At 39.3% G+C, this 24,108-nt stretch overlaps 7 protein-coding genes across 11 annotated transcripts; 2 read left to right on the top strand and 5 right to left on the bottom strand.

Moving 5' to 3' along the window:
• Nucleotides 1-1,242: 1,242 nt before the first annotated feature.
• LOC117894613 lies at nucleotides 1,243-5,490 on the bottom strand. 4 transcript variants are annotated; one of them, XM_034801766.1, is made up of 6 exons: nucleotides 5,339-5,490; nucleotides 5,151-5,252; nucleotides 2,431-2,912; nucleotides 1,771-1,908; nucleotides 1,451-1,663; nucleotides 1,243-1,393 (listed from the first exon to the last, which is right to left on the bottom strand). In XM_034801766.1, exons 3-6 carry the CDS (start codon nucleotides 2,894-2,896, stop codon nucleotides 1,365-1,367), a joined length of 846 nt encoding a protein of 281 aa, XP_034657657.1. In that variant the 5' UTR covers nucleotides 2,897-2,912; nucleotides 5,151-5,252; nucleotides 5,339-5,490; the 3' UTR covers nucleotides 1,243-1,364. The 4 variants fall into 4 exon arrangements, with proteins under 4 accessions (XP_034657657.1, XP_034657658.1, XP_034657659.1 ...); XM_034801767.1 differs by lacking the exon at nucleotides 5,151-5,252 and having other exon boundaries at nucleotides 5,339-5,488; XM_034801768.1 differs by lacking the exon at nucleotides 5,151-5,252 and having other exon boundaries at nucleotides 5,437-5,454.
• Nucleotides 5,491-9,717: 4,227 nt separating this feature from the next.
• LOC117894719 lies at nucleotides 9,718-11,467 on the bottom strand. 2 transcript variants are annotated; one of them, XM_034801906.1, is made up of 5 exons: nucleotides 11,325-11,467; nucleotides 10,693-10,919; nucleotides 10,463-10,600; nucleotides 10,216-10,395; nucleotides 9,718-10,068 (listed from the first exon to the last, which is right to left on the bottom strand). In XM_034801906.1, the coding sequence occupies exons 2-5, from the start codon at nucleotides 10,898-10,900 to the stop codon at nucleotides 10,046-10,048; spliced, it is 549 nt and encodes a 182-aa protein (XP_034657797.1). In that variant the 5' UTR covers nucleotides 10,901-10,919; nucleotides 11,325-11,467; the 3' UTR covers nucleotides 9,718-10,045. The 2 variants fall into 2 exon arrangements, with proteins under 2 accessions (XP_034657797.1, XP_034657795.1); XM_034801904.1 differs by having other exon boundaries at nucleotides 10,693-10,938; nucleotides 11,325-11,466.
• Nucleotides 11,468-15,104: 3,637 nt separating this feature from the next.
• On the top strand, nucleotides 15,105-15,696 carry LOC117894723. The gene is made up of 2 exons (XM_034801910.1): nucleotides 15,105-15,555; nucleotides 15,621-15,696. The coding sequence occupies exons 1-2, from the start codon at nucleotides 15,297-15,299 to the stop codon at nucleotides 15,665-15,667; spliced, it is 306 nt and encodes a 101-aa protein (XP_034657801.1). The 5' UTR covers nucleotides 15,105-15,296; the 3' UTR covers nucleotides 15,668-15,696.
• Nucleotides 15,697-15,795: 99 nt separating this feature from the next.
• LOC117894721 (39S ribosomal protein L17, mitochondrial) lies at nucleotides 15,796-16,511 on the bottom strand. The gene is made up of 2 exons (XM_034801908.1): nucleotides 16,280-16,511; nucleotides 15,796-16,216 (listed from the first exon to the last, which is right to left on the bottom strand). The coding sequence occupies exons 1-2, from the start codon at nucleotides 16,475-16,477 to the stop codon at nucleotides 15,884-15,886; spliced, it is 531 nt and encodes a 176-aa protein (XP_034657799.1). The 5' UTR covers nucleotides 16,478-16,511; the 3' UTR covers nucleotides 15,796-15,883.
• Nucleotides 16,512-16,545: 34 nt separating this feature from the next.
• LOC117894720 (DNA replication complex GINS protein PSF1-like) lies at nucleotides 16,546-17,333 on the bottom strand. Its single transcript, XM_034801907.1, has 2 exons — nucleotides 16,676-17,333; nucleotides 16,546-16,562 (listed from the first exon to the last, which is right to left on the bottom strand). Exon 1 carries the CDS (start codon nucleotides 17,284-17,286, stop codon nucleotides 16,678-16,680), a length of 609 nt encoding a protein of 202 aa, XP_034657798.1. The 5' UTR covers nucleotides 17,287-17,333; the 3' UTR covers nucleotides 16,546-16,562; nucleotides 16,676-16,677.
• A 424-nt stretch (nucleotides 17,334-17,757) lies between these two features.
• On the top strand, nucleotides 17,758-22,925 carry LOC117894715 (staphylococcal nuclease domain-containing protein 1). The gene is made up of 4 exons (XM_034801897.1): nucleotides 17,758-18,020; nucleotides 19,380-20,220; nucleotides 20,490-21,925; nucleotides 22,318-22,925. The coding sequence occupies exons 1-4, from the start codon at nucleotides 17,925-17,927 to the stop codon at nucleotides 22,726-22,728; spliced, it is 2,784 nt and encodes a 927-aa protein (XP_034657788.1). The 5' UTR covers nucleotides 17,758-17,924; the 3' UTR covers nucleotides 22,729-22,925.
• Nucleotides 22,926-23,119: 194 nt separating this feature from the next.
• LOC117894722 (augmin complex subunit wac) lies at nucleotides 23,120-24,077 on the bottom strand. The gene is made up of 4 exons (XM_034801909.1): nucleotides 23,988-24,077; nucleotides 23,828-23,876; nucleotides 23,463-23,769; nucleotides 23,120-23,394 (listed from the first exon to the last, which is right to left on the bottom strand). The coding sequence occupies exons 2-4, from the start codon at nucleotides 23,829-23,831 to the stop codon at nucleotides 23,220-23,222; spliced, it is 486 nt and encodes a 161-aa protein (XP_034657800.1). The 5' UTR covers nucleotides 23,832-23,876; nucleotides 23,988-24,077; the 3' UTR covers nucleotides 23,120-23,219.
• Between the last annotated feature and the right edge of the window lie 31 nt (nucleotides 24,078-24,108).

The following is a 24,108-nucleotide window of genomic DNA, read 5'->3' as shown; positions in this document are numbered from 1 at the left end:
GTAGAACTACTAAGGTACAGATGAACTACCTATAAAAGTTGTGACGCGTAAGGAGCGTCTCACACGTCCCTTATCGATGAATCGACTAGTCCCAATGAATCAAATCAAAATTTCAGTCTGACTGCATGTTTTCTATAAGAATTCCTTAAGCTAATTCTTACTCGCTTAAACGATTCAATCCCAATATAACAATCTTGAGGCAAAAATTACAGCATCGAGACCACCACGGAAATATTTACCACAGGTATACTTACTTTTGTTTCAGCAATACCTAATTTTTGTTGCAAGGTACAGATGAACTACCTATAAAAGTTGTGACGCGTAAGGGGGAAAGGGGAAGAAGAAAAATAGGACGCAACGTTTTCGTCTATTTATGTACATACATAATTTATGTACCCATAATCCGCCATCTCACGAAGTCAAACTATTTCAAGCACAAACTAAAATCGCTACTTGTGGACAAGCTCCGAACCCCATATGTTGCATGAAAGAAATCCGGGTCCAGCGATACACCGAGCCCAAGACAGGATCAGGGCTTTTGCTCTGGTGCGTTTGTATGCAGTACCTGCACCTCAGTGTAAACAAGTAAGCGACAAAGAGCATGGTGTCAAAATTATCATTGCAACGCCGGGCAGATACGGACCGTCAGATAGTTATGTGGCCCACTGAGGTTTGCCAACTGGCTGAAGACTTTTGAGGTAGTTAATATTAAGATATGACGAGTCATCGGATTAGATTCTTAAGAGTTAAAGGTAAAATATAGTTGGTTCTACCACCAAATCAATATCGGGTCTTTGGAATTGTCGTCCACTCACAATATAAGCCAGTATTCGCAGTATACCAAAAGTAAAACGGATGAGCTGGAAAGATTTATTAACGCATTTTTACGCGCATTTTGGGTTGGTGTTGGATTGATCCACGGAGAAAAGTCCTAGATGGAACGCGATAGAGTAATAAATTACTTTCGAAGCGAACGTACGAATATCCTGGTGGCCACAGATGTGGCTGTGAGTTGACTGGATTTCAAAGAAAGATATTCCGGTAATTCTGAAGCTAGTTTTCATACGAAGACGAAATTGAATTCGGGAAATAAGCTATTTTCCAATATCGGATAGGTTTTTGGTAGCACAACCAATTAAATTTGTATCGCAAATACTCGCTAACTCAAATTATACTACAAAATAAAACACAAGGTTAAATGGTTCCTTTCTCGAGAAAAATAAAATGAAACAAGTTGAATGCTTTCAATGAAAACTACAGATTGATTTTGTTTACAAAGTGTACGATCTTACTTTTAGAAAACCAGCTTAAGAAAATATGCCTTTACTGTTGTTGATTTGTAGATACTTCACATCACGCCTTTTCTACTCCTGTTGCGAAGTACGACGAGTACCTGTTTTGGGCATTGATTTATTAATTACATTTTGTGTTACACAAGTAGCATAATCACCTTTTTCCTTCTGTTTACGCTCCTTTGTGGCTCGATTTGGGCCGTGGTGCTTTCCCTCAAGAGGTCTTCCCGTGCCTTTGCACTTTTTGTTGACGGTGCGCACTGGATCGCAGTTCTGATCGCTGGCCCCAAATCCCTCTACATGTAAATGATCCTCTCGTGTCATTTGTCCCGCGTTACATTGTGTCCAAGTGCCCTTCTCATATCGACATCCTGGTAAAATGAGAAAATAATTTGGTAATTAGGTTAGCTTAAAAAAAACACATAACAAATGGCCGGCAAATGTGGTATTAGTGTGTGGTCTAAGCGTTTTATCCAACCTTTCTTGCACTTCTTTTGTATAGTTCGTGTTGGCAGACAATTTTGCTCCCCCTTCTTTAGAGATAGAATTCTAGTGCGCATGTTGGTTTTGGCGTCGCAATTTGACCAAGCACTCTTTGCATACCTGCAAGTCGACGCTGCAAAACAATTAAAGAAAAATAAGAGAAGGGACGTGTGAGACGCTTCTTACGCGTCACAACTTTTATACCCGGTACTCAGTAGTATGTATATCTGTACCTTATTGTATTTTTTTTTCAAATTTTACATTTGTTTATCATCATATGTTTGTCATCTACATCTACTTGTACATCTAAATCACTTCTTACGACAACACGCTCTTTTAGCTCGCCCCCCTCGCCTAGAGCCGCACACTGCACGAAGGAGAGTGAGAGAGAACGTGCAAAAAACAAAATAAACTGCTGGAAGGGGCGGGTTTAACCACTGCAAAATAATTTCTTCACGGATAGACAGACATGGCTAGATCGACTCGGCTATTGATACTGATAAAGAATATACATATAAAATACTTTGTAGGGTCGGAAACGCATCCTTCTGTGTGTTACATTTTTACCCTATTTACTCTTCGAGTACCGGGTATAAAAAAACATGTTGAAGGGCCCAGCCACAAATATTCAAGTACTATTCGAAGATTTCATCACCTGTTTCTGAAGCCTTTGGTCCTGGTCGCTTTCCCCCTTGATGTGGTTGATTCTCCTGCTGTTGCTGTTTTATTACCTGCCTCTGCTGCTTGCTATTATTTTTGTGACTTTGCTTGTGATTTTGTTGCGGGTTCTGTGAGACTGCACTTCCATGCTCCTCGGCCCCATGCTTCTTATGGCCCGACTTGTGACCTCCTGCCTGTTGCAAAGTATCTTGCGATCTATTCGATTTACGGTTGTTTTTGATGCGTTGGCTCTCCGCACCCACAGTTGCTAGAGTGACTGTCTCATCCGCGAGTGCACCACGGGACGCCCTGATAACTGTATCGCCGGAGCGAGTCTTCATGACCAAACGAACACCATCAGGGACATCTTCTCCATTAACCAATAAAGGGACATCCGCCAGTGCCAGCAGAACAATATGAAGAACCGTTAGTGCGGATGCTGATGTAAATATGAGATTCATGGCTTATTCTGAAAGCCTGAAATAAAAAGCAATAGGAAAAAATAAAATGGGGGCGGCTCTGGTACCACTTGAAAGTTAAATTCAAACCATTGAAAAATTGTTAAAATATACAGGTTTGCCAAGATTTAACCTATTTTTTTCCAATACTTTATTATATGGGTTAATATGTACGAAGAACTTCCGAATCTATGTTCATACAGATGTACATGTACAGATGTACATGTGTAGAAAATTAGTTGCCTTTCTATAATTTTAGATAATAATATGACAGAATTAAATTGTGTGTACTACATACATACATACATATGTATATATGTATGTATATCAAAATGTGGTTTTTTTATTATACCCGGTACTCCAAGAGTAAATAGGGTATATTGTATATGTGCAGATAACGGTTGTATGTAACGCACAGAAGGAAACGTTTCCGACCCCATAAAGTATATATATTCTTGATCAGCATCAATAGCCGAGTCGATTGAGCCATGTCTGTCTGTCCGTCTGTCCGTCCGTCCGTCTGTCCGTCTGTCCGTCCTGATGAGCGCCTAGTACTCAGAGACTATAAGAGCTAGAGCCACCAAATTTTGCATCCATACTTCTGTATGCTCACACTGTTACAAGTGTATTTAAAAAATGAGCCACGCCCCCTTCCGCCTCCGCAAAAGGGCGAAAACCTCCCAAAATTTACAATTTTGAAGATAGCAGAAAACTAAAAAGGGACGTGTGAGACGCTTCTTACGCGTCACAACTTTTATACCCGGCACTCAGTACTACATCTGTACCTTAGCGGTCATTTTGTCAAATTTTACAAATTTTTTTCTTCATCTGTCATCTACATCTACAACACTTCTCACGCCAACACGCTCCTTCAGCTCGCCACCCTCCCCTAGAGCCACACACTGCAGAGTCACGGCAGAGACGCGGCAGAGGCTGAGGTACGGCAGAGGCAGAGGCCGCACACTGCGCGAAGCAGAGTGTGAATGAGAGAATGTGCAAAAAAACAAACATAAGCTGCGTGACGGGATGGGTTTACATAGCCACTGCAAATTAATTTCTTCATTGTGGCATAATAATGATCCAACTTTATGATAACTAAAAGCCCTAGAAACAATATTTCCCCCAAGTTATTGGTGCCCCATGAATTAATAGTGACCCCCTCCACAAGCAGTACCGGTTACAATAGCTCCCTTCCTTGTTTCACCAGTGTTGTTTTTGAACTGGAGCCCCTATATTTTGAAAACATCTGGCATCCATGTGTCATTCCATTTGGTCATAATTCGAAGCCAAACTTGACCCAGCCAACAAAATTACACAAAAATTCATCTTTTTTTGATCAAATCTGGCTCATTTAAAACTGCAAACAGCTGAAAATTTCACTACAGTTAGTAAAGTTCAGTTCCATGAGTTCCATGGGGAACCAATAACTTGGGGGAAATTTTGTTTCTAGGGCTTTTAAGTTATCACAAAGACTAAATATAGCAAATAAACATTTTCATAGTACAAGTTACCCTTAATATTTAAATTTTACTTAAGGAATTGGACGGCTGTACGAATAATTTATGTGCGAAAAAAAGGGAGCTTAAGCTTGTTTTCATAAACATATAGTAGATATATTGATCTTTGATACAAAATTAACTTTTTCGGTTTGCGTTGACCGAACGCCAAGTTATAGGTGTTCAAAATAGGGTGATGGTGGTGTACGAATAATATGTGTGCTTACTGTATATACATCCACTTTGTGCACAAATACAATATACCCTATTTACTCTTCGAGTGCCGGGTATAAATATCCGACTATGTACATACATATGTACACATACATTTTTACATACATACATATATCCCTTTATAAATCCCTATATATCCCTATCCCTATATAAATATGTACATCGAAATTTGCCAATGTGTACGGCAAAAACAAAAAATGTATGTAAAATCATGCATTGAACGAATTGAAAGCTGATAAAATAAAAATATTTCTTTGTAATTCTGACGGTGGTCTGACAGGCAGCCATGTGGGAAGAATGATATTATTTTCACGATGAGCACCATCGACATAAATTATTAAATTTATAAGCTTAATTCGTTTTCTTTAGCTCTTACAATTATTGTTAATTCTGACTCTCTCCAGAACTTGAGATGGTGGTGCCACTTCAGATACTCATAAATATGTATGTATGTACATATGTACATACTTACAATACAGTGTAAAATACCTATTTACATGTCAATTGCTTCAGGTCGCTATTCTTACCTTTCAATCAAAGTTGCGTTTGCAATCGTATTCGAATTATTGCTACAAATCAGCAGCTTTTGGCGTGTCTTCCCAGAGTTTCACACTCAACGGGTACTCTTTCTGGACAAAAACAGGAAGGGGTGAGCTGAAAATAATGCTGCGCGCGCACAAATCCCGAATGATGATAATCACACAAAGAAACTCACTCAAATGGTCCGGGAAAATTCGGAAAATGGACACTAGGTGTTACTTCACAAAATATTAAGTTAAAACTTATAAATGTATTGGCCAAACCGATATTTACTGTAAAACTCTACGGATGGATCGCGATTCGTCACGATCCGAGCTGAAAATGGAATTGAATTTTTAAATTGAATTGAGGATTGCGCTCAGTTCAGTGTGTTCACTCATCTCATCTCTCTCATCATGGTTGTGTGCTCTCTCTCCCGCTCTCGCTCTCAATGAAATGGGAGCGAAATGAGAGGGTTTTTATGCCTTCAAAATATGTATATGTATGTATGTACCCTAAGCATGCAGATACTTGCATATACATATAAAAACGGACATGCAGAGGTATGTGTGTGTTCATGTACATATGTATGTTCATGTTCATGTACTTTTTAATAAATATTAAATGCGTTCATTCTTATCAGTTAGGAAAATACATGTAAGAATGTATGTATGGATGTGCACGTACCTCCTGCTTGCGTTTGCAGTCGTCGGTAGGAAAGGCGCCACTGTTTGAACACAATGTAAATACATACATACATATGTATGTACATATATGTGTGTACATAAATATGTATATCTTTAATCATTAAAAGAATGATTCTTGCTTGATACTAAAAGCCACCGGCTTTATATGTATTTATGTACATACATATGTACATAGGTACATACATATGTACATATGTGTGTATGTATGTAAGTCCGTACTAATGAAAAGAAACCGAGAAAAATCCATGAGAAAACAGTACCATTAATGTAAATATTCACAGTAGAAATGATAAGATAGGGAAGTTTGTGTGTTCATGGGTGCACTATGCTAGAAGATGGTTGTACATATTTACATATGTATCTATTAATAAATGTATGTAAATACATTCATACATACATACATATGTATGTATGTAAGTGAATGTAAACAATGACCACACATTGTGTAACAGATTGGAGTTCTTTCTTCGACCAGCCTCACAGAAATAAATAAATATGTACATATGTACATACATACATATGTTTATGTATACACATTGATATATGTATGTATGTATGTCTGGGCAGCAATGAGCGTGCGAATGTGTATGTATGTCGCAGTACACAGTTTTGAGCAAGTTTGAGCGGACTTCTCTCAAAACAAGTTTCGAGTGACTATACTGAGAGGTTTACGAAAGAGAAAGAGAGGTTCATTTTTGTTGAAAATAAAAACAAAAGCATCGAAAAAATATATGTACATACATATGTACATATGTATGTACATATGCGGATGAATGTACCTACATACATACATATGTGTGTATGCACATGCATACATATTTTATTAAACACTTAAACAAGCTCCACTTCTTATTTCTTTCTGCAAAGACGAAAATAAGAGATCGGCTCTATCGTTTTGAGTTAGGAACCGTAATTTCCTATATAAATTGAATTTTCGGATAACTTGGCGTACGGTCAACGTAAACAGAAAAAGTTAATTTTGTATCAAAGATTAACATTTCTACTATATGTTTATGAAAAAAGTTTCTAAGTTTCTTCTATGGTATCCTTATAAAAATTAACTTAAGCAAAAAATACCTTTTTTTTCGCATATAAATTATTCGTACAGCCGTCCGATTCCTTAAGTAAAATTAAAATATTAAAGGTAAAATGAACATTGAAAATTTGTGTTTGCTATATTTAGCCCTAATGATAACTCAAAGCCCTAGAAACAATCTTTCCCCCAAGCTATTGATTCCCCATGAATTAATAGTGACCCCCTCCACAAGCAGTACCGGTTGCAATAGCTCCCTCGATGAAATGTTGGGCTTCCGTATTCTTTTTTACCAATTTTGCCACGCAGGCTTCATGAAAGTTAAGTTTACTAACCGTAGTGAAAGTTTCAGCTAGTTGCAGTTTTAAATGAGCCAGATTTGATCCAAAAAAGATTAAATTTTGTGTCATTTTTTGGGATGGGTCAAATTTAACTTCGAATTATGACCAAACGGAATGACACATGGATGCCAATTGTCACTCAAAATAATGTTTAATACACCCTTTTATATATTTCCATTACATAAGGCCATTCGTAAAGCTCCAGTTAAAAAACAACACAGGTGAAACACTAGGCACCCTCCGAAATGCCATACAGGAGGGACCACCATTTTCTCATCATGGGCTAAATGAACTTTCGCAAGGCCAACCAATCAAAAATCTGTCTTAGATGGACTCTCTAGTCATTCTCATTCTCTAGAAATGAATCTGGCCATGGGTTTCTCCAAAAGTCTTCCGGAAAATTAATTTAACATGTCTTGAAAAAAATCGTATGGGTCATCAAAAGGGTGCCTAGTTTTTCACCTGTGTTGTTTTTTAACTGGAGCTTTACGAATGGCCTTATGTAATGGAAATATATAAAAGGGTGTATTAAACATTATTTTGAGTGACAATTGGCATCCATGTGTCATTCCGTTTGGTCATAATTCGAAGTTAAACTTGACCCATCCCAAAAAATGACACAAAATTTAATCTTTTTTGGATCAAATCTGGCTCATTTAAAACTGCAACTAGCTGAAACTTTCACTACGGTTAGTAAACTTAACTTTCATGAAGCCTGCGTGGCAAAATTGGTAAAAAAGAATACGGAAGCCCAACATTTCATCGAGGGAGCTATTGCAACCGGTACTGCTTGTGGAGGGGGTCACTATTAATTCATGGGGCATCAATAGCTTGGGGGAAAGATTGTTTCTAGGGCTTTGAGCTATCATTAGGGCTAAATATAGCAAACAAAAATTTTCAATGTTCATTTTACCTTTAATATTTTAATTTTACTTAAGGAATCGGACGGCTGTACGAATAATTTATGTGCGAAAAAAAGGTATTTTTTGCTTAAGTTAATTTTTATAAGGATACCATAGAAGAAAATTAGAAACTTTTTTCATAAACATACAGTAGAAATGTTAATCTTTGATACAAAATTAACTTTTTCTGTTTACGTTGACCGTACGCCAAGTTATAGGTGTTCAAACTTGGGCGATGGTGGTGTACGAATAATATGTGTGCTTACTGTATGTAAACATACACTAACATTCTATGCTCCTGTGTCATCAATTTCATGACAGTCGAGAGTCTTAATTAACGGCACTTAACTCTTTGTCGATATTACATATGTACATGCATATGTATATACATATGTATGTATGTATGTACATATGTACCTGGCGCTGTTTCACCACTGCACCGGCACAGATTCCCATTTTTCCATCTGACGGAGCGGGATGTGCGCATGGTCGTGACTCGGAGTAACAATAAACTTCTCCTCGAAAGAAATTAAAGCACTGCATAACAAACTGCACAAAAAATGTCTGCAATATTCGATACCCTGCCAGGCAACATTTGTTATCTTAAAGGTTTCAGACCCTAAAAATATATTCATACATGTGTACATATGTATGTATGTAGATACATATGGGTGTGCGCTCTTCCGCTCGATTATTTAAAAACTCATGTCTCCTGTAGCAACTCGAATTTCATTGAGATCATCATGTTAGTCTTCCAAAGCGTCGTCATGATGAAAAAGACACAAAAATATTTCTTTCAAATTTTATTGAAATTTGTATTTTTGTAATATTTGTATTTATTAAAGTTCAGTTATTTCTTATGTCTTATATTGTATGTATGAATGTATACGTACGTAAACGATTCCACTTAATTTTGGGGTATTACTTGGTTGTTCTTCTTCTTTATGAATTAATAAAACGAATTTTAGCTTAATAATGCCCCATAAGTTGATGGGAGCTGTTTTTTTATCAGTTATGTGGATGCAGTTGCGGTATGTTTATGGTGTAGTCAAATATGACCTACAGTCAAATACATTTAATTGTCGTCAACGTTAAAAATTGATGTGTGTTTATATTTTTATTTTGTTAATAAAAAGATAAACCAATTCTGTAAAATGTATATGTATTTCATTACCATATATTTTTGGGATATTGCATACATTTAATACACATTATGTATGTACATATGTATGTATGTAGATAACTTTAAATTTTACCCATTGAAAATAAGATTAAAGCTACTTTAAAATACCAACGCCTACAGTGCAGAAAACGACGCTTATGCTCTTCTTATTCCAAATCAACTCACTTTTGTCCACTACTGCAGGGATTTTATGTTTCGTACATACAATATAGTAAGTTCTTTGATTTTTTTTTTACAATATTTACACTAAGTATTTTTATGTAATTTATATCAGTGAATGACGATCTTTATACTGTCTCTTTTATTTCATTTTCTTTGTTAATGTTACCGTTCTGTTTTGTTGAGATCAGATACAGAAGCTGATAGTTTACCAAAATTTTACATCAGATATTTGATTAATTGTATTTGTTTTTTATATTTACGGGTAGTATTATGTAAAATTCAATCGAAGAACAACTCTGGTAATTTTTTCAAAATGTGTCCGATTTAAACTGTTTGACAATTTAAGGGGCGTTTGTCTGTTTTCTTTGTATTATTCCACCCGGTCTGGTAATTGCCCCTTCAGTTTTAAATAATTTTAGAAAATGGTATGTATGTATATGTATGTATGTAGTAGTATTTCATTTTTTGAATAAACTAAATAAGTGGGTATGTATGTATGTTATTGAATGAATATTTTAATATTCTGCGTTGCATAAATAAGCTTTGGGTTTTCAAGTGATCATGTATGAAATCACTTAAACGCGTCCTTTGCGAGCGCCTGCATGGAAATAAGAACAGAAATAAATGTATGTAATTTTTGTGCATTACGAAAGGAATTGGATAAATCTAAATACGTATACAATTACTAAAAGTTATGGTGACGCTATTTACTTTGCTTCTTTGGATAGCTTTTTAAAAAAATTACCTTTGTCCTTGTTTTTACGCTGTTCCTTGGCACTCTTATCCTTGGACTTTCCGGGCTTGCAGTTCTTCTTGATAACACGCGTTGTTTCGCAAGAGGGATCACTGCTCGCTTTTAGTTTATCGGCTCGGGTCATTTGTCCGGTAGCGCACTCAGACCAAGATCCTTTTTCGTAGCGGCATGCTGTATGGTAGAATAACCGATTCATGCAGGAATTTGCAAAAAAAAAAATGAAATCATGTACGCTTACCTTTTTTACATTTTTTCTGAATAGTGCGAGTTTGATCGCATGCCGGATCTCCCTTTTTCAATGTCAATGTTCTGGAGCGCGTATTGGTTTTTGTATCACATTCAGTCCACGGATTCTTGCCATATCGACATGAAAGTCCTTAAATATATATACAAATGAGCCAAACAAATTTTTTTTTAGTTTACCGTCCTCCAAATTCATAGAGAAGAAAGTTAAAACCAAGCACTTACCATCACTTTTTGTACCACGTTCGTTCCTTATTAACACTTCGTGGTCGTCTTCCTCCCAGACTTCTCCTTGTATGGAAGGAGAAGTTGTATGCTCAGCTACAGGAAGAGCCAATGGCGTTTCCTGTCCCTCTGTTGTTCCCAAAACTGTGCTACAGAATAACCATGATGCAAGTGTTGCCAGCAAAAGCGCGTTATAATTATTTTTCATGGTGTGTCTGTTAAGCCCACTGCGGAAGGGGAGAAAAACTACATATGTATATGTGTATGTATATATAGATACATAAACTGACTTCTGGTTATTGTCATTCCAAATGCCAAAGATATAATTTCAATTTGAACAAGTTGAAAAACAAATTGATTGGCATAGAGAAAGTTGAAAAGTCTAAAAAACAAACGTCAGAATGGCCCGACGCCCTGCCCGTTTTGCCACAGATACACAGCACAGCCATACAGAAAAATTTTGATTTAAAGTATGTACACACGAGTATGTTCGTTATTGATTACGCATTCATTTATTTTAAAAATATATTTTTGGTACACATTTATGCATAATATACTTTAAAATCCAGTTTCTTAGAACAAAATTGCACTGACCACTGGTACGCAACCAACAAAATACATAGATAACTGACCGTTAGTTATACACTCAAAACTGTGTAACACGTACACCCACACGTCTGCAAATAGAATCCAGAACCAAAGACAGCGAAGGATGGCGATGGCTATAGATTTTATCAACTGTTCTGGTTGTGCGACTCTTCGATACTGAATGGCAGAATATAAGAACAGCAGCATAAAACGCCACCGTCATGGCATGTACATCCATATGTATGTATATATGCACATATGTATATATCCTGCAGGATTTTATACTCTGAAGTAAGCCCTTTCTCTCGTTTTTCGGCTCGATTCCATCTCGGGTATACTGAGAGAGTGCGCAGCAGTGTCGGGGATTTTTATCAATGAGCTGCGCATGTTCCATATATAAACATTTTCTAGATTCTATTTTTATCCTGAATGCTGTGGCGTTTCAACGCTGGCTGCTGTATGAGTGGCGTGTGCTTGCACAAGCGAAAAATTCGTACATCCCCGGCTGAAAGTTAGATATCGATGGACTTACATAAATACATACATATGTATGTATGTAGGTACATATATGTGCATATGCAAATAATTTTTCATGGCAAAAATACATAAATGTAAAACAAAAAAACAGCAGTTAACACCCCCATTATAAATTACCAAGGACGTAAAAATGGTACGCATACGCTTCCCTACAAAGTTAACTAAAGCACAATCATGCCTATCCTTCTTCTTAGCAATTAAATTTATCCGATGTACATATGTATGTACATATGTACATACATATGTATGTATGCAGATGCGTATGTACAGTTGTGTTCAATGAAATAGTAGTTCCGCGCCTACAAATTTTCAAAACTTTTTTCAGATATTTCCAGTCATCCAAATTAAACATGTAATACCTCTTTAGAAAGCCTGAAATGTATGAATTATAAACCCGAAGAATTTTTAAGAATTTATCAGATACCTCTGAACGCCAAGCCTTACGATTTTATTATTTCAGTAAAGAGATGTGAACGGTTTTTTTTGCATGCAACATTCTTTCAATTAATTTAATGGTGCATAGTTTATCATTACTTAAAAACCATAATAAGGCCACATAATTTTGAGTCTACCTTACCATATTACATACTACATACATACTAATACAACTTAACACTCATCACATGTGATTACAGAACCCAGATCACATGTCCATATTTTTCCAAACATGATTCGTGCACCCTTGTGCTTTCAACTAAAAAATGTGCAATCAGTCGTGTACGAACTGTCAAGACACGTTCAGAGCGATAAAAAATGGTTTTCATAACTTTTGAGGATATTGAAGACCTTATCTATTGCCTTCAGCCTTCAGCAGACAATCTACTAAAATACAATTTTTTCGCATACAAAATCATTTTTCAGGGTTCTTTTTTTAGTTGAAACGATTAAACAGTAAGATCACATCCAACTTACTTTTGAATTACATTATACCTCATGATTCTAGTTTTTAGTCTAGTTCTTAAGTCTCCCCTACTGGACCGATCAATGATTTCTGCTACGCTCCAACGTTTTTATACCCGGTACTCGAAGAGTAAATAGGGTATATTGTATTTGTGCACAAAGAGAATGTATGTAACGCACAGAAGGAAACGTTTCCGACCCCATAAAGTATACATATATATTCTTGCTCAGCATCAATAGCCGAGTCTATGTCTGTCTGTCTGTCTGTCCGTCTGTCCGTCCGTCTTGTTGAGCGCCTGGATCTCAGAGGCCATAAAAGCTAGAGCCACCAAATTTTGCATCCATACTTCTGTGTGCTCACACTGTTACAAGTGTATTTCAAAAAAGAGCCACGCTCCCTTCCGCCTCCGCAAAAGGGCGAAAACCTCCCAAATCTACAATTTTGAAGATAGCAGAAAACGCCATTCCGTAGGGAATGACCATATCTATCAGATCACCAAATTGGGGCATTATTGGACCTTTATTATAGCCACAATGAAGAAATTAATTAGCAGTGGCCAAACCCACCCCGTTCCGCAGCTTATATTTGCCGCTGGCTCTGCCGCTGGCTTTGCCTCTGCCGCTGGCTCTGCCTCTGCCGCTGGCTCTGCCTCTGCCGCTGGCTCTGCCTCTGCCGTGAGTCTGCAGTGTGTGGGTCTAGGGAAGGGGGGCGAGCTAAAGGAGCGTGTTGGTGTGAGAAGTGTTGTAGATGTAGATGACAGATGAAGAAAAAATGTAAAATTTGGCAAAACACCGCTAAGGTGCAGATGTAGTACTGAGTGCCGGGTATAAAAGTTGTGACGCGTAAGAAGCGTCTCACACGTCTCTTCTCGTTTCTTTTCAAACGCTGTATTCAAACATTTCTATTATCAAAAATTCAATATATGTATAAATTAATGGTGACTGATGGTGACTTTTTATACCCGGTACTCGAAGAGTAAATAGGGTATATTGTATTTGTGCGGAATAACGGTTGTATGAAACGCACAGAAGGAAACGTTTCCGACCCCATAAAGTATATATATTCTTGATCAGCATCAATAGCCGAGTCGATTGAGCCATGTCTGTCTGTCCGTCCGTCCGTCCGTCCGTCCGTCCGTCCTTATGAGCGCCTGGATCTCAGAGACCATAAGAGCTAGAGCCACCAAATTTTGCATACAGACTTCTGTATGCTCACACTGTTACAAGTGTATTTCAAAAATGAGCCACGCCCCTTTCCGCCTCCGCAAAAGGGCGAAAACCTCCCAAATCTACAATTTTGAAGATAGCAGAAAACTAAAAACGCCATTCCGTAGGGAAGGACCATATCTATCAGATCACCAAATTGGGGCAGTATTGGAGCCACAATGAAGAAATTAACTAGGCGACAAATAACACGGACAGGCAGAGCTATCAGGATAAAGGGTGTTGTGTTCGCTTGTAAAAATATATTCAAAAAGTTTTAGTCAAATTATGACTCAGCCTAATACATATATGTATATGTATGTAGGCTGTGGGAATATATACATATGTACATACATATGTACATATGTAAGTACTGTGTCCCTACCTCAGACCTACGGCATGCTTTTTTAATTGCACTGCGATGCGTCGTTACCAGCTGGGGTCAGTATGTGGGCGTTTTGGGCTCCAAGTACTACCATAAAACTTAATAATGCAAATGTAATTAAGTCACCTGACTCTTATAGACAGGCTGCCGCTCAGTCCTGACATCCGTCCCACCAACAAGGAAATTGATAACGTTCCCGACATTCCCTAATGTCGGGCCTTACGATTTTATAATTTCAGTAAAGAGATGTGAACGGTTTTTTTTTGCATGCAACATTCTTTCAATTAATTTAATGGTGCATAGTTTATCATTACTTAAAAACCACAATAAGGCCACATAATTTTGCTTAATGTTTCGACATCTTTAAATGTAATTTGCATTGCTGCGCGTAAAAAACGTAACACCTAAACTGGATCGCTTCGATTATGTTAGTCGCTAACGAACACTTGGAACCTGCAGGAATGAATATATGTACATAATATGTAATATGTATAATATTTACATATATAGAATACTTAACACTTAACTGTACCATGTACATACATTCATACATATGTTTTAACGTTATCACACCGACTAGAGCCGGTGTTCCAGTCAGTTAAGCAACCATTCATAGTACAACAATTTGACGAGTTGCATAAACAATAGCTCCCGAAAAAAGCGGAGGCAAAGGGAACAGTGATCACTGCCATGGCAACGCCCTGTTGATGGGCAAAAGCGCAACAAATCAGCACGCATCGGCGGTTGAATGCATGTATGTACATACATACATATGTATTGTGGTTATCAGTTGTTGGATAGCCGTTTCGAAGTGTCGTCAGAAAACAATTTTGGCTCTGTGCAATCGGAGAGCAAGTGTGCATGTGTTCATGTTGTTATATGCATAAATATTCAGCAAATAACAATCACATTTGCCGAAGCTTGAGAAGCTCAGACTAAAAACAAAATTAGACGCATATCTATTAAATTATGATACGATTTTTGTAGGCATATGATAGACACGATGGACGTAATTTCTACTTTGATGAGCAAAGCCACGACGAAAATTGTATTGTTTTGCTTCCTTATCTCGTTCGTGTCTATACTATTTGCGCTATGCGTATCTTTACCATTAAAACAGAGAAGCTCGGCATGTATGGCCATTAAAACCTGCGATCCATTTCAGCCCATGTGTGCAACCTCCAAAAATGACCATCAGTTTTTCTACAGCCAGTGCGAAATGGTTCGCGACATCTGTCTAACCGGGAAGGGTAAGTATCGAATTCCAAAACTGAGCTACTGTAAATTACTGCTAACCTATTTCCGCACTCTTTAGATTGGAAATCGGACTTCTTAAGCCATTGCAACGTCAGGAAGCTTTAGCAAGATAAATATAAATGTATATACGTACATATGTATGTACCTATACATGATGTACGTTCCAAAGAGAATACAAATTTAATTTAACCTGTGTTGAAGGGAATAATGTTACGTTTTGTTAATCGTATATATGTAGTATGTATATCCACTTTTAATTGGTTAGTTTTCACGTCTTAAATATAAGCACTTCCAGTCCAACAAAGAAAATAGTTTGATTTCCTAGTTAACTAAGTCAGCTAATTTTTTACGCCTAAACTCTTTCCTGGCCTCATCAAGAAGCACATTGTGCAGAAGATTACGGTTCTGTGATTGATCCATTAAAAGGGAAGGGTACGGATTGCCACGAAGCTCTAGTACCGACTGTCTGTAGTACATTCCTGGATAATTACGAGGCGCTTTGTACATTCGCGTGTAAGATACATTGTAGTTTTCGTAGCGGGGAACTAGTACTTTAAACAGCTTGTGGACCTGCTGTTTTTCCAGGAGCCAAAAATCAGCTAGTTCCATGGTGGCCTTATGGCGGTCCCCATGTCGTATGGCATTGGAAATTAGCTGTTTTGGAATCGGAATAGAATGTAATGAACTGAATTTATAGCCATTCGAAATTATACGAACCAGTTCGGCATAACCACGAGCTTCATCAGCTCGATTGTAGTACAATTCAATACGCTCATGCTTCATCAAAGCGGTAACAGTTTTACGTAGCTTTAGCAAGCGCCCCTCGGGTCCATCTGGATTTTTCAAGTTACGCTGATTGGGCCTAACAGCAATCCGCAACTGGGAGATCAATTTGGTTACATCTGCTTGATTCATTTTTATCACTAATTTAAATTATATTAAAAGCAAAAAAGCGATTGCGTCACGTAAGACTGGCGAACAGCTGACAGAGTGGCCAGTCCAAGCGATGATTCCACACCAGTTACACGATTAACCGATAGGTATCATTGGAAACAAAATAACATAATTTATTACTTTTATATGTTTAATGTTTTGAAATAAATTAGTTTTTACCATTAAGAAATGTGCTGCAGTATGCCCTGCCGAACAAGAGACTCCACCTGGGCCCGCGGCAGATAGTGCTGACTGTTCTTCTTCAGATGTATGAGCTCTCCATCATCAAGTTCGAATTTTCCATAGTCCTCCATGCAGCGCACCTCAATGTACAGAGATTTGGGAGGGTGTAGATTATTTGTCAGATCTATACCCTGCCCCTGGCTGCAGCCAGCGTTGCACATGTAAGCCGCCAACGACTTGGAGTAGTTGTTGAAAAACTGAACCTCCGGCTCGCACAAGGCCTGCTTAATATCACCAGGGATAATTGGTCCAAATTCCCAGCGTAGCGTTTTGATACGTTTACTGCGCTCGTATAAGTAAGCCAGTAAACAACGTTTGTTCCGCTGCAACGCCGCATGCCTATAATTTAACAGCGGCCACAAACTCCGATCGCCCGAGCTGTTGTAGCTGGATGCCTGAGCGACGTTCTCCTCGAAAATTGCCTTTATCTCCTCAAGTACTTGGCGCACTCCATCGTCATCAAAAGCTGGAATGGTTTGGGAGGATCTTTCTAGGTCCTTTAGCAATTCGAAGGCTTTATCGCCAAACAATTTGTTTGAGCGGCTCATTACTTTTTTAATTTAGAGATGTGTTGTTATGCGTTCCCGCGCGGCACGATTGTTTGATTTGGAACCCTGTCTAGGTAGCTCACCTTGCAAAATTTCCATGAAAATATGTCTCGTATCGATAGACTGGTCTGTGACATCGACGAAAATGGAAAGAGCTGGAAAATACAAGAGAAAACGAGATATATCGATGTATCAGCTTCCCCAGAACGACCACAGTGAAAATTCGGAACATTTTATTGTGTGTGGCTCCTCTTATTTGCGCGGCTCATTACCTTTTTAGTTTAGAGATCTGATGTTATGCGTTCCCGCGCGGCACGATTGTTTGATTTGAACCCTGTGTATGTAACTCACCTTGCAAAATTCCATTAAAGTATATCACGTATCGATAGACTGGTCTGTGACATTGTCGAAAATGGAAAGTGCAAATACAATAGAAAACGAGATATATCGATGTATCAGCTTCCCCAGCACGACCACAGTGAAAATTCGGAACATTTTATTGTGTGTGGCTCCTCCTTGCTCAAATAACTTAATTAAGTTAGACGCAGTCAGTGTTCGAACGTGACAAATAAAATCATCTTATTACAGCCTTGTGTAAGGGCTTTTTGGTAAAAACCTCACCCGCATTTCTACGTAAAATGGCAACAGCAGCCAACACCGCGACAGCTGCCGGAGCACCAAAAGATGGTGTGCCTCCAGCCCCAGCGAAGACGTTGTCCGGAATTGTGAAACAAGTAAGTTCATTTGAATAAAAGGGAGTTGGGGCGGTATCAGGATGTGTGTGGAGACAGCATTAGGGAATTTCCTCGCATTAAAGGTATTATCTGTCATCAGCGTGGCAAATGCGGCGGCTTGATAAAATTACCGAGTGCAGCTCTGACAAGTGCGAAAGAGACGTGCGTATTGTCTCTGTGAGTGTGTGAGTGACACGTTGCACACGCTTGTCCAAAGAAGAAATGAAAGTTATCGAAGGTGCCAACCTGGCAGATTTTCTTCGGCGCGGTGCTAGTTTTCGTGTGCATACATATGTACATCTACTGTATGTATGTGCCTAAGAGGTTGTTGTTATTGTGGGCACTGGCCTGACAACGTCATCAACATCATTTGCCGGCGTTTCGGAACGGTTTGCTTTTAACCGCGCTGTTAATTCTTAAAAGCATTTTTAAGGTTTCGAGCGTTGATAATACATAAAATATTGACATGTTTGTTTTACAAAAAGTTTTAGTCACTGCATGGAAGTTAGTTCGTTCCTAACCTCTTCGGCGAAAACGTTAGCCGCCCTGCCCTCAGAAAGGAGAACTTCGTTCCAACATGCATGCATATGTATGTAAATACGTATGAATGCATTTACATTCATGTACACAAATGGTACAAAATAAATAAATATAGTTTTGTTAAGGACATGGGCACTTTCTCTTTTCTAAGCTCTTTTATAGTTTCGTACACTACAATAAATATACTCGATGCACCTTTGTCCTGGGGTACGTAAGTAATGATAAAAATTATCTGCCGATCCGTTTATAGAAAGTGGGAGAGTCAGACGACGGTGTGACGTTGTCACCCATACTTTTTGAGAGAAAAACCTGTTGAGCATTTTTAGAGAAAAATATACCCTTTTTGGCTTAAACATAGGAGATAGGAAGGAGGTATAAGGTATATTTGTTGCAATCGTTTATTAATAAGCTAATATTGGCTAGCGCAGGTGTTATTTCATAGCTTGTCAAAATTGCATGTAGCGAGCACAAGCAAACAAAATATATATTTACTTATATGTACACCTATGGATGCACTGATTAACGCATAGTTTTCGAGTTATTTGTCAGTAATACAGTGATCAGTAACCAGTGAGCGGTAAACCTTTTTTTTTCTACATTTCGGGGCATTCTTTGACAAAGTTTAAAGATATAAATAAATACAAAATATCGATAGCAACTCGTACGTGTTGTCATTATAATGGAGATGGAACAACATGTCATAGACCAAGGCATCCGATAGTATCAAAATATATAAGTTCCACCACTATCGACATGTGCATGTCATTTTAACCTCACTCCTCACTTCAGTTCCAGTTTGTAAGACTCGCTATTTTTTAGGTGCTCTCTGGCGACACATTAGTAATACGCGCCACTAAGGGTGCCCCACCTCCGGAGAAACAAATTACCTTCTCACATGTCCTTGCACCAAAACTAGCTCGTCGTCCTGGTGCTGGCGGTGACGAGACTAAAGACGAACCTTGGGCCTGGGAGTCAAGGGAATTTCTTCGTAAGAAGTTGATCGGCGTTGAAGTGACATTTACTTTTGACAAGCCCGCCAATTCAAACCGGGAGTACGGCTTCGTGTGGATTGGTAAGGATAAGGAAACTGGCGAAAATGTGGTCGAGTCGATTGTGCGCGAGGGTTTGGTATCTGTCCGCCGCGAAGGACGCCCTACGCCTGAGCAACAAACTTTAATTGAGCTGGAAGACCAAGCACGTGCCGCTGGCCGTGGTAAGTGGTCGCATAATGTTAACGCCGTAGAGAAGGTTCGTAACATCAAGTGGGCTCACGAGAATCCTGCCCATATTGTTGATGTCTACGGAGGAAAACCGGTCAAGGCCATCATCGAGCACGTGCGAGATGGTTCAACTGTGCGCGCATTTCTACTTCCTGATTTTCATTATATAACTCTCATGATTTCTGGAATTCGTTGCCCGGGCGTAAAGCTGGATGCTGATGGCAAGCCCGACCTTAGCGTCAAGGTGCCGTTCGCAGATGAGGCGCGTTACTACGTAGAGACTCGCCTTTTGCAGCGTGATGTTGAAATCCGACTGGAATCGGTTAACAACTCGAACTTCATTGGATCGATTTTATATCCGAAGGGTAACATTGCGGAGTCGCTGTTGCGCGAAGGATTAGCAAAGTGCGTGGACTGGTCCATGGCGGTAATGAAAACAGGTGAGTGTAAAACCCTACCAACAGTTTTGATAGGAAAGCTAGCAGCTCGTTTGCACAGATGCAGCATCTAATTGGTACATAGCCTTGTGATGTGCTGCTCTACTGAGCAATCAGTTGCTACATAAATGACGGACTCCAAGAATGTTGTGGCAGATTTATATTGCCATTGCGTTCATTTCACCCCGCCGACAACTGTGAATGTATACGTAAATTGTGTTTAAAATATTTCAATTATTTGTACTCAATATCTTTTTTTCTTTCATTGGCAGGTGCGGATAAACTACGTGCTGCGGAACGTGTTGCTAAGGAAAAACGCCTTCGTCAGTGGCAAGACTATCAAGCAAAAACACCCGCTTTTAACTCGAAGGAAAAAGACTTCGGAGGCACCGTAATTGAAGTCTTTAATGGCGATGCTGTCAATGTGCGTCTTTCGAATGGCCACGTGAAGAAGGTGTTCTTTTCGTCAATAAGACCACCACGTGACCAACGTGCTGTAGTTGGAACGGATGGTGAAGAAATTGTGAAGGCCCCACCACGTGGAAAGAACTACCGGCCACTTTATGAGATTCCGCACATGTTCGACGCACGCGAATTCCTGCGCAAGAAACTGATTAATAAGAAAGTGCAGTGTAATCTTGATTACATCTCGCCGCCTCGCGAAAATTTCCCTGAGAAGTACTGTTACACAGTTTTAATTGGCGGTCAAAATGTGGCTGAAGCAATGGTGGCAAAAGGCTTGGCTACATGCGTACGTTATCGCCAAGATGATGATCAGAGATCTTCCGCCTACGATCAACTTATTGCTGCTGAGCAGCAAGCTATCAAAGGACTGAAGGGACTGCACGCCAAAAAGGATAACGCTACATTGCGTGTAAACGATCTGACTGTTGACCATTCCCGAATCAAGGTTCAGTACTTGCCTTCGTGGCAGCGTGCGCTTCGATCCGAAGCCATTGTCGAGTTTGTTGCCAGCGGCTCCCGACTGCGTATTTTTGTGCCAAAGGACAGCTGTCTGGTAACATTCCTGTTAGCAGGAATATCTTGTCCGCGCTCTTCTCGCCCTGCCTTGAATGGCGTACCTGCCCAAGAAGGAGAACCGTTTGGTGACGAAGCTCTTACCTTTACACGCGAGCGTGTTTTGCAGCGTGACGTTTCAGTACATATTGATACCACTGACAAGGCAGGATCCTCAGTTATTGGCTGGCTGTGGACCGACACCGGGGCCAACCTTTCAGTTGCTCTTGTGGAAGAAGGTCTTGCCGAAGTTCACTTTAGTGCAGAAAAATCGGAATATTATCGCCTGTTGAAGAGTGCCGAAGATCGTGCCAAGGCGGCTAAAAAGAACATTTGGGCCAACTATGTGGAGCAAGTCCCCGAAGAGAAGGTTGTGGTTGAAGAGGAAAAGGATGAGAAAATATTGGTAGAGCGCAAAGTCAACTACGAAAATGTTATCGTTACTGAAATTACCGAGACTCTTACGTTCTTCGCACAGTCAGTGGAGAACGGCCCCAAGCTCGAAACACTAATGAGCAAACTACATGCTGACTTCCACGGCAATCCTCCCATCGCTGGATCGTACACGCCTAAACGTGGCGATCTGGTGGCCGCTCAGTTCACCTTCGACAATCAATGGTATCGCGCCAAGGTGGAACGAATTCAGGGAAGCAACGCTACCGTTTTGTACATCGATTACGGTAATAAGGAGGTAAGTGTACGAATATAATAATAAAAAAGATACTGCACGCTCCTTAGATCCGTTTCTGCCTCGAAGTGAAACGCATGAGTCATAAGCTTGCTATATTAATATTGCTTCTGCGAGGGATGTGTTGATGTTGCACGAGGGTGTGGACCAAACTCTACAGTAACGCCAAATGCGTGCTCAGTTCCGAGCCGTGAGGAATTCTCTACATCGGTGCAAAGGATGATCCATATATTTTGGTTCAACCGCTGTCCACAGTAGCTGTAATAACTTAAGTGTGAGGAAAGTGCGCAGAGTTACTGGGGGCGCCCGAATCGTGCTTTGTCATATGTCTTCTAGTAGCGACATTATTATTCAAAAATTTTTTGTTTCCGCATACTAATGTGTTTCCACTTCAGACCCTGCCCACCAACCGTTTGGCAGCATTGCCGCCAGCCTTCAGTAGCGAGAAGCCGTATGCTACGGAATACGCGTTGGCCTTAGTTGCACTGCCCGCTGACAACGAGGATAAGGAGGAAGCTCTACGCGCTTTTTCTGAAGACGTTTTGAACCATAAAGTGCAGCTTAATGTGGAGTTAAAGGTGGCCGGAGCACCAAATTTGGCCACACTACATGATCCAACGACTAAAACTGACTTCGGCAAGCAACTCGTTGCCGAAGGCCTTGTACTGGCGGAGAAACGACGTGAGCGGAAGCTTAAGGATCTGGTGGAACAGTATAGAGCCGCGCAAGAAGCCGCTTTAGCCTCCCACTTGGCCATCTGGAAGTACGGAGACATAACACAGGACGATACTCCCGAGTTCCGCTAGGAGTCGGATTAAAACGTGGAGTAGGCCTGTGGCGTGGAGCGCGTTGCCAGCCGAAATGTTTGTCTGCCACATACCCGCCCTTTATATACATAACAAGCAACAACTTAAAGAATATGAAATTACTAATTCTATCTATACACACCAATATATATGAAACATATACTAAATTGGAAATACATACATACATTGGAAGAACACGATACACTTTTTGTATGCTTTAAGCAACTGATAAAGCGATAACGATTTGGTTTTCAAATTTTTTTTCAAGATGATCCTTTAAATAAATATACGACCCAAACTAGAAGCAATTGAACCTTTTTGTATCCTCCATAAAATATAAACACAGAAAGAACGAACGAGCATTTTTGCACTCTAGAATCGGAACAATACATCTTTTTTAAATTGATGATTTTATGTTATTGTAAAGTGTTTTTGCATTACTGAGTAAATACATCTAAAGAATTTTTTATAAAGCAAATTCTAACATTTGACTAGTTATGTTCCAGCGAATTAACTTTTTGTAGAATACTCTCGATATTGAAGTCTGTCGGCATTTCGAGAGCTTTCTGTCTCTCCCCCAAAGCTCGTTTGGTAGCCAGTTGATTGATGCGCTGCTGCTGAACGGCTCCATCAGGGATCAATTGTTTTTCCGCAGTGGAGTTGAATCTGGAGAGCGAAGGAATGCATTTAGTTGATATTCTATATATGTACATTGTAAACGGGATCCTGATTACCGTTCCAATACAGCTACCTCCTCAGCTGCTTCGTCGATTGAAGTCTTAATACGCTGCACATCCGTTTGTTGCTGCGCGATAATCAGTTTTCTTTCTATGCGATCTTTCTGTAGTCCATGGTAGAGCTCACGCAAATAGTTTAAATCTAACGCATGAACGTGCAAGTCTGCATATAATTGTGCAGTCTTCTTTAAAAGATCATCGTTCAAAAAATCGCATAATTCAATACCCGCCAGCTTCAAGAGATTTTCATAATGTTGACCCAAGATTTTCAATGAATATATTTCATCTAGAAGCATTGAATTATCTACACAATGCAATATTCAATTAGTTGCACTGCAAATTTTAATTTTAATTAAACTCACCCATTTTCAATAATGCCCAGATGTATAATGTCTTCCGCTCGTTTTTAAACTATGGAATATAATTTTGAATTAAATACGAGAACAGACACTAGACTGCTAACTAAAACTATTGTCGCCGTAGCACTCTTCTCAAATCAAACCATTCCAGAGACATACATACATAAAATAAAATTTTCCGTGCACTTTTGGAGAGCAGAGTTTCTTTGTCGTGTCAATGTTTTTAATTTTTCATTCGATACATCGATGAATGCCACGCCACAGGGATGTGAGACAAACGTCAT

This window comes from Drosophila subobscura, chromosome J, assembly GCF_008121235.1.
Source record: "Drosophila subobscura isolate 14011-0131.10 chromosome J, UCBerk_Dsub_1.0, whole genome shotgun sequence".
Classification (NCBI taxonomy): Eukaryota; Metazoa; Arthropoda; class Insecta; order Diptera; family Drosophilidae; genus Drosophila; species Drosophila subobscura.
This window is presented reverse-complemented; position numbering and strand designations above follow the sequence as displayed.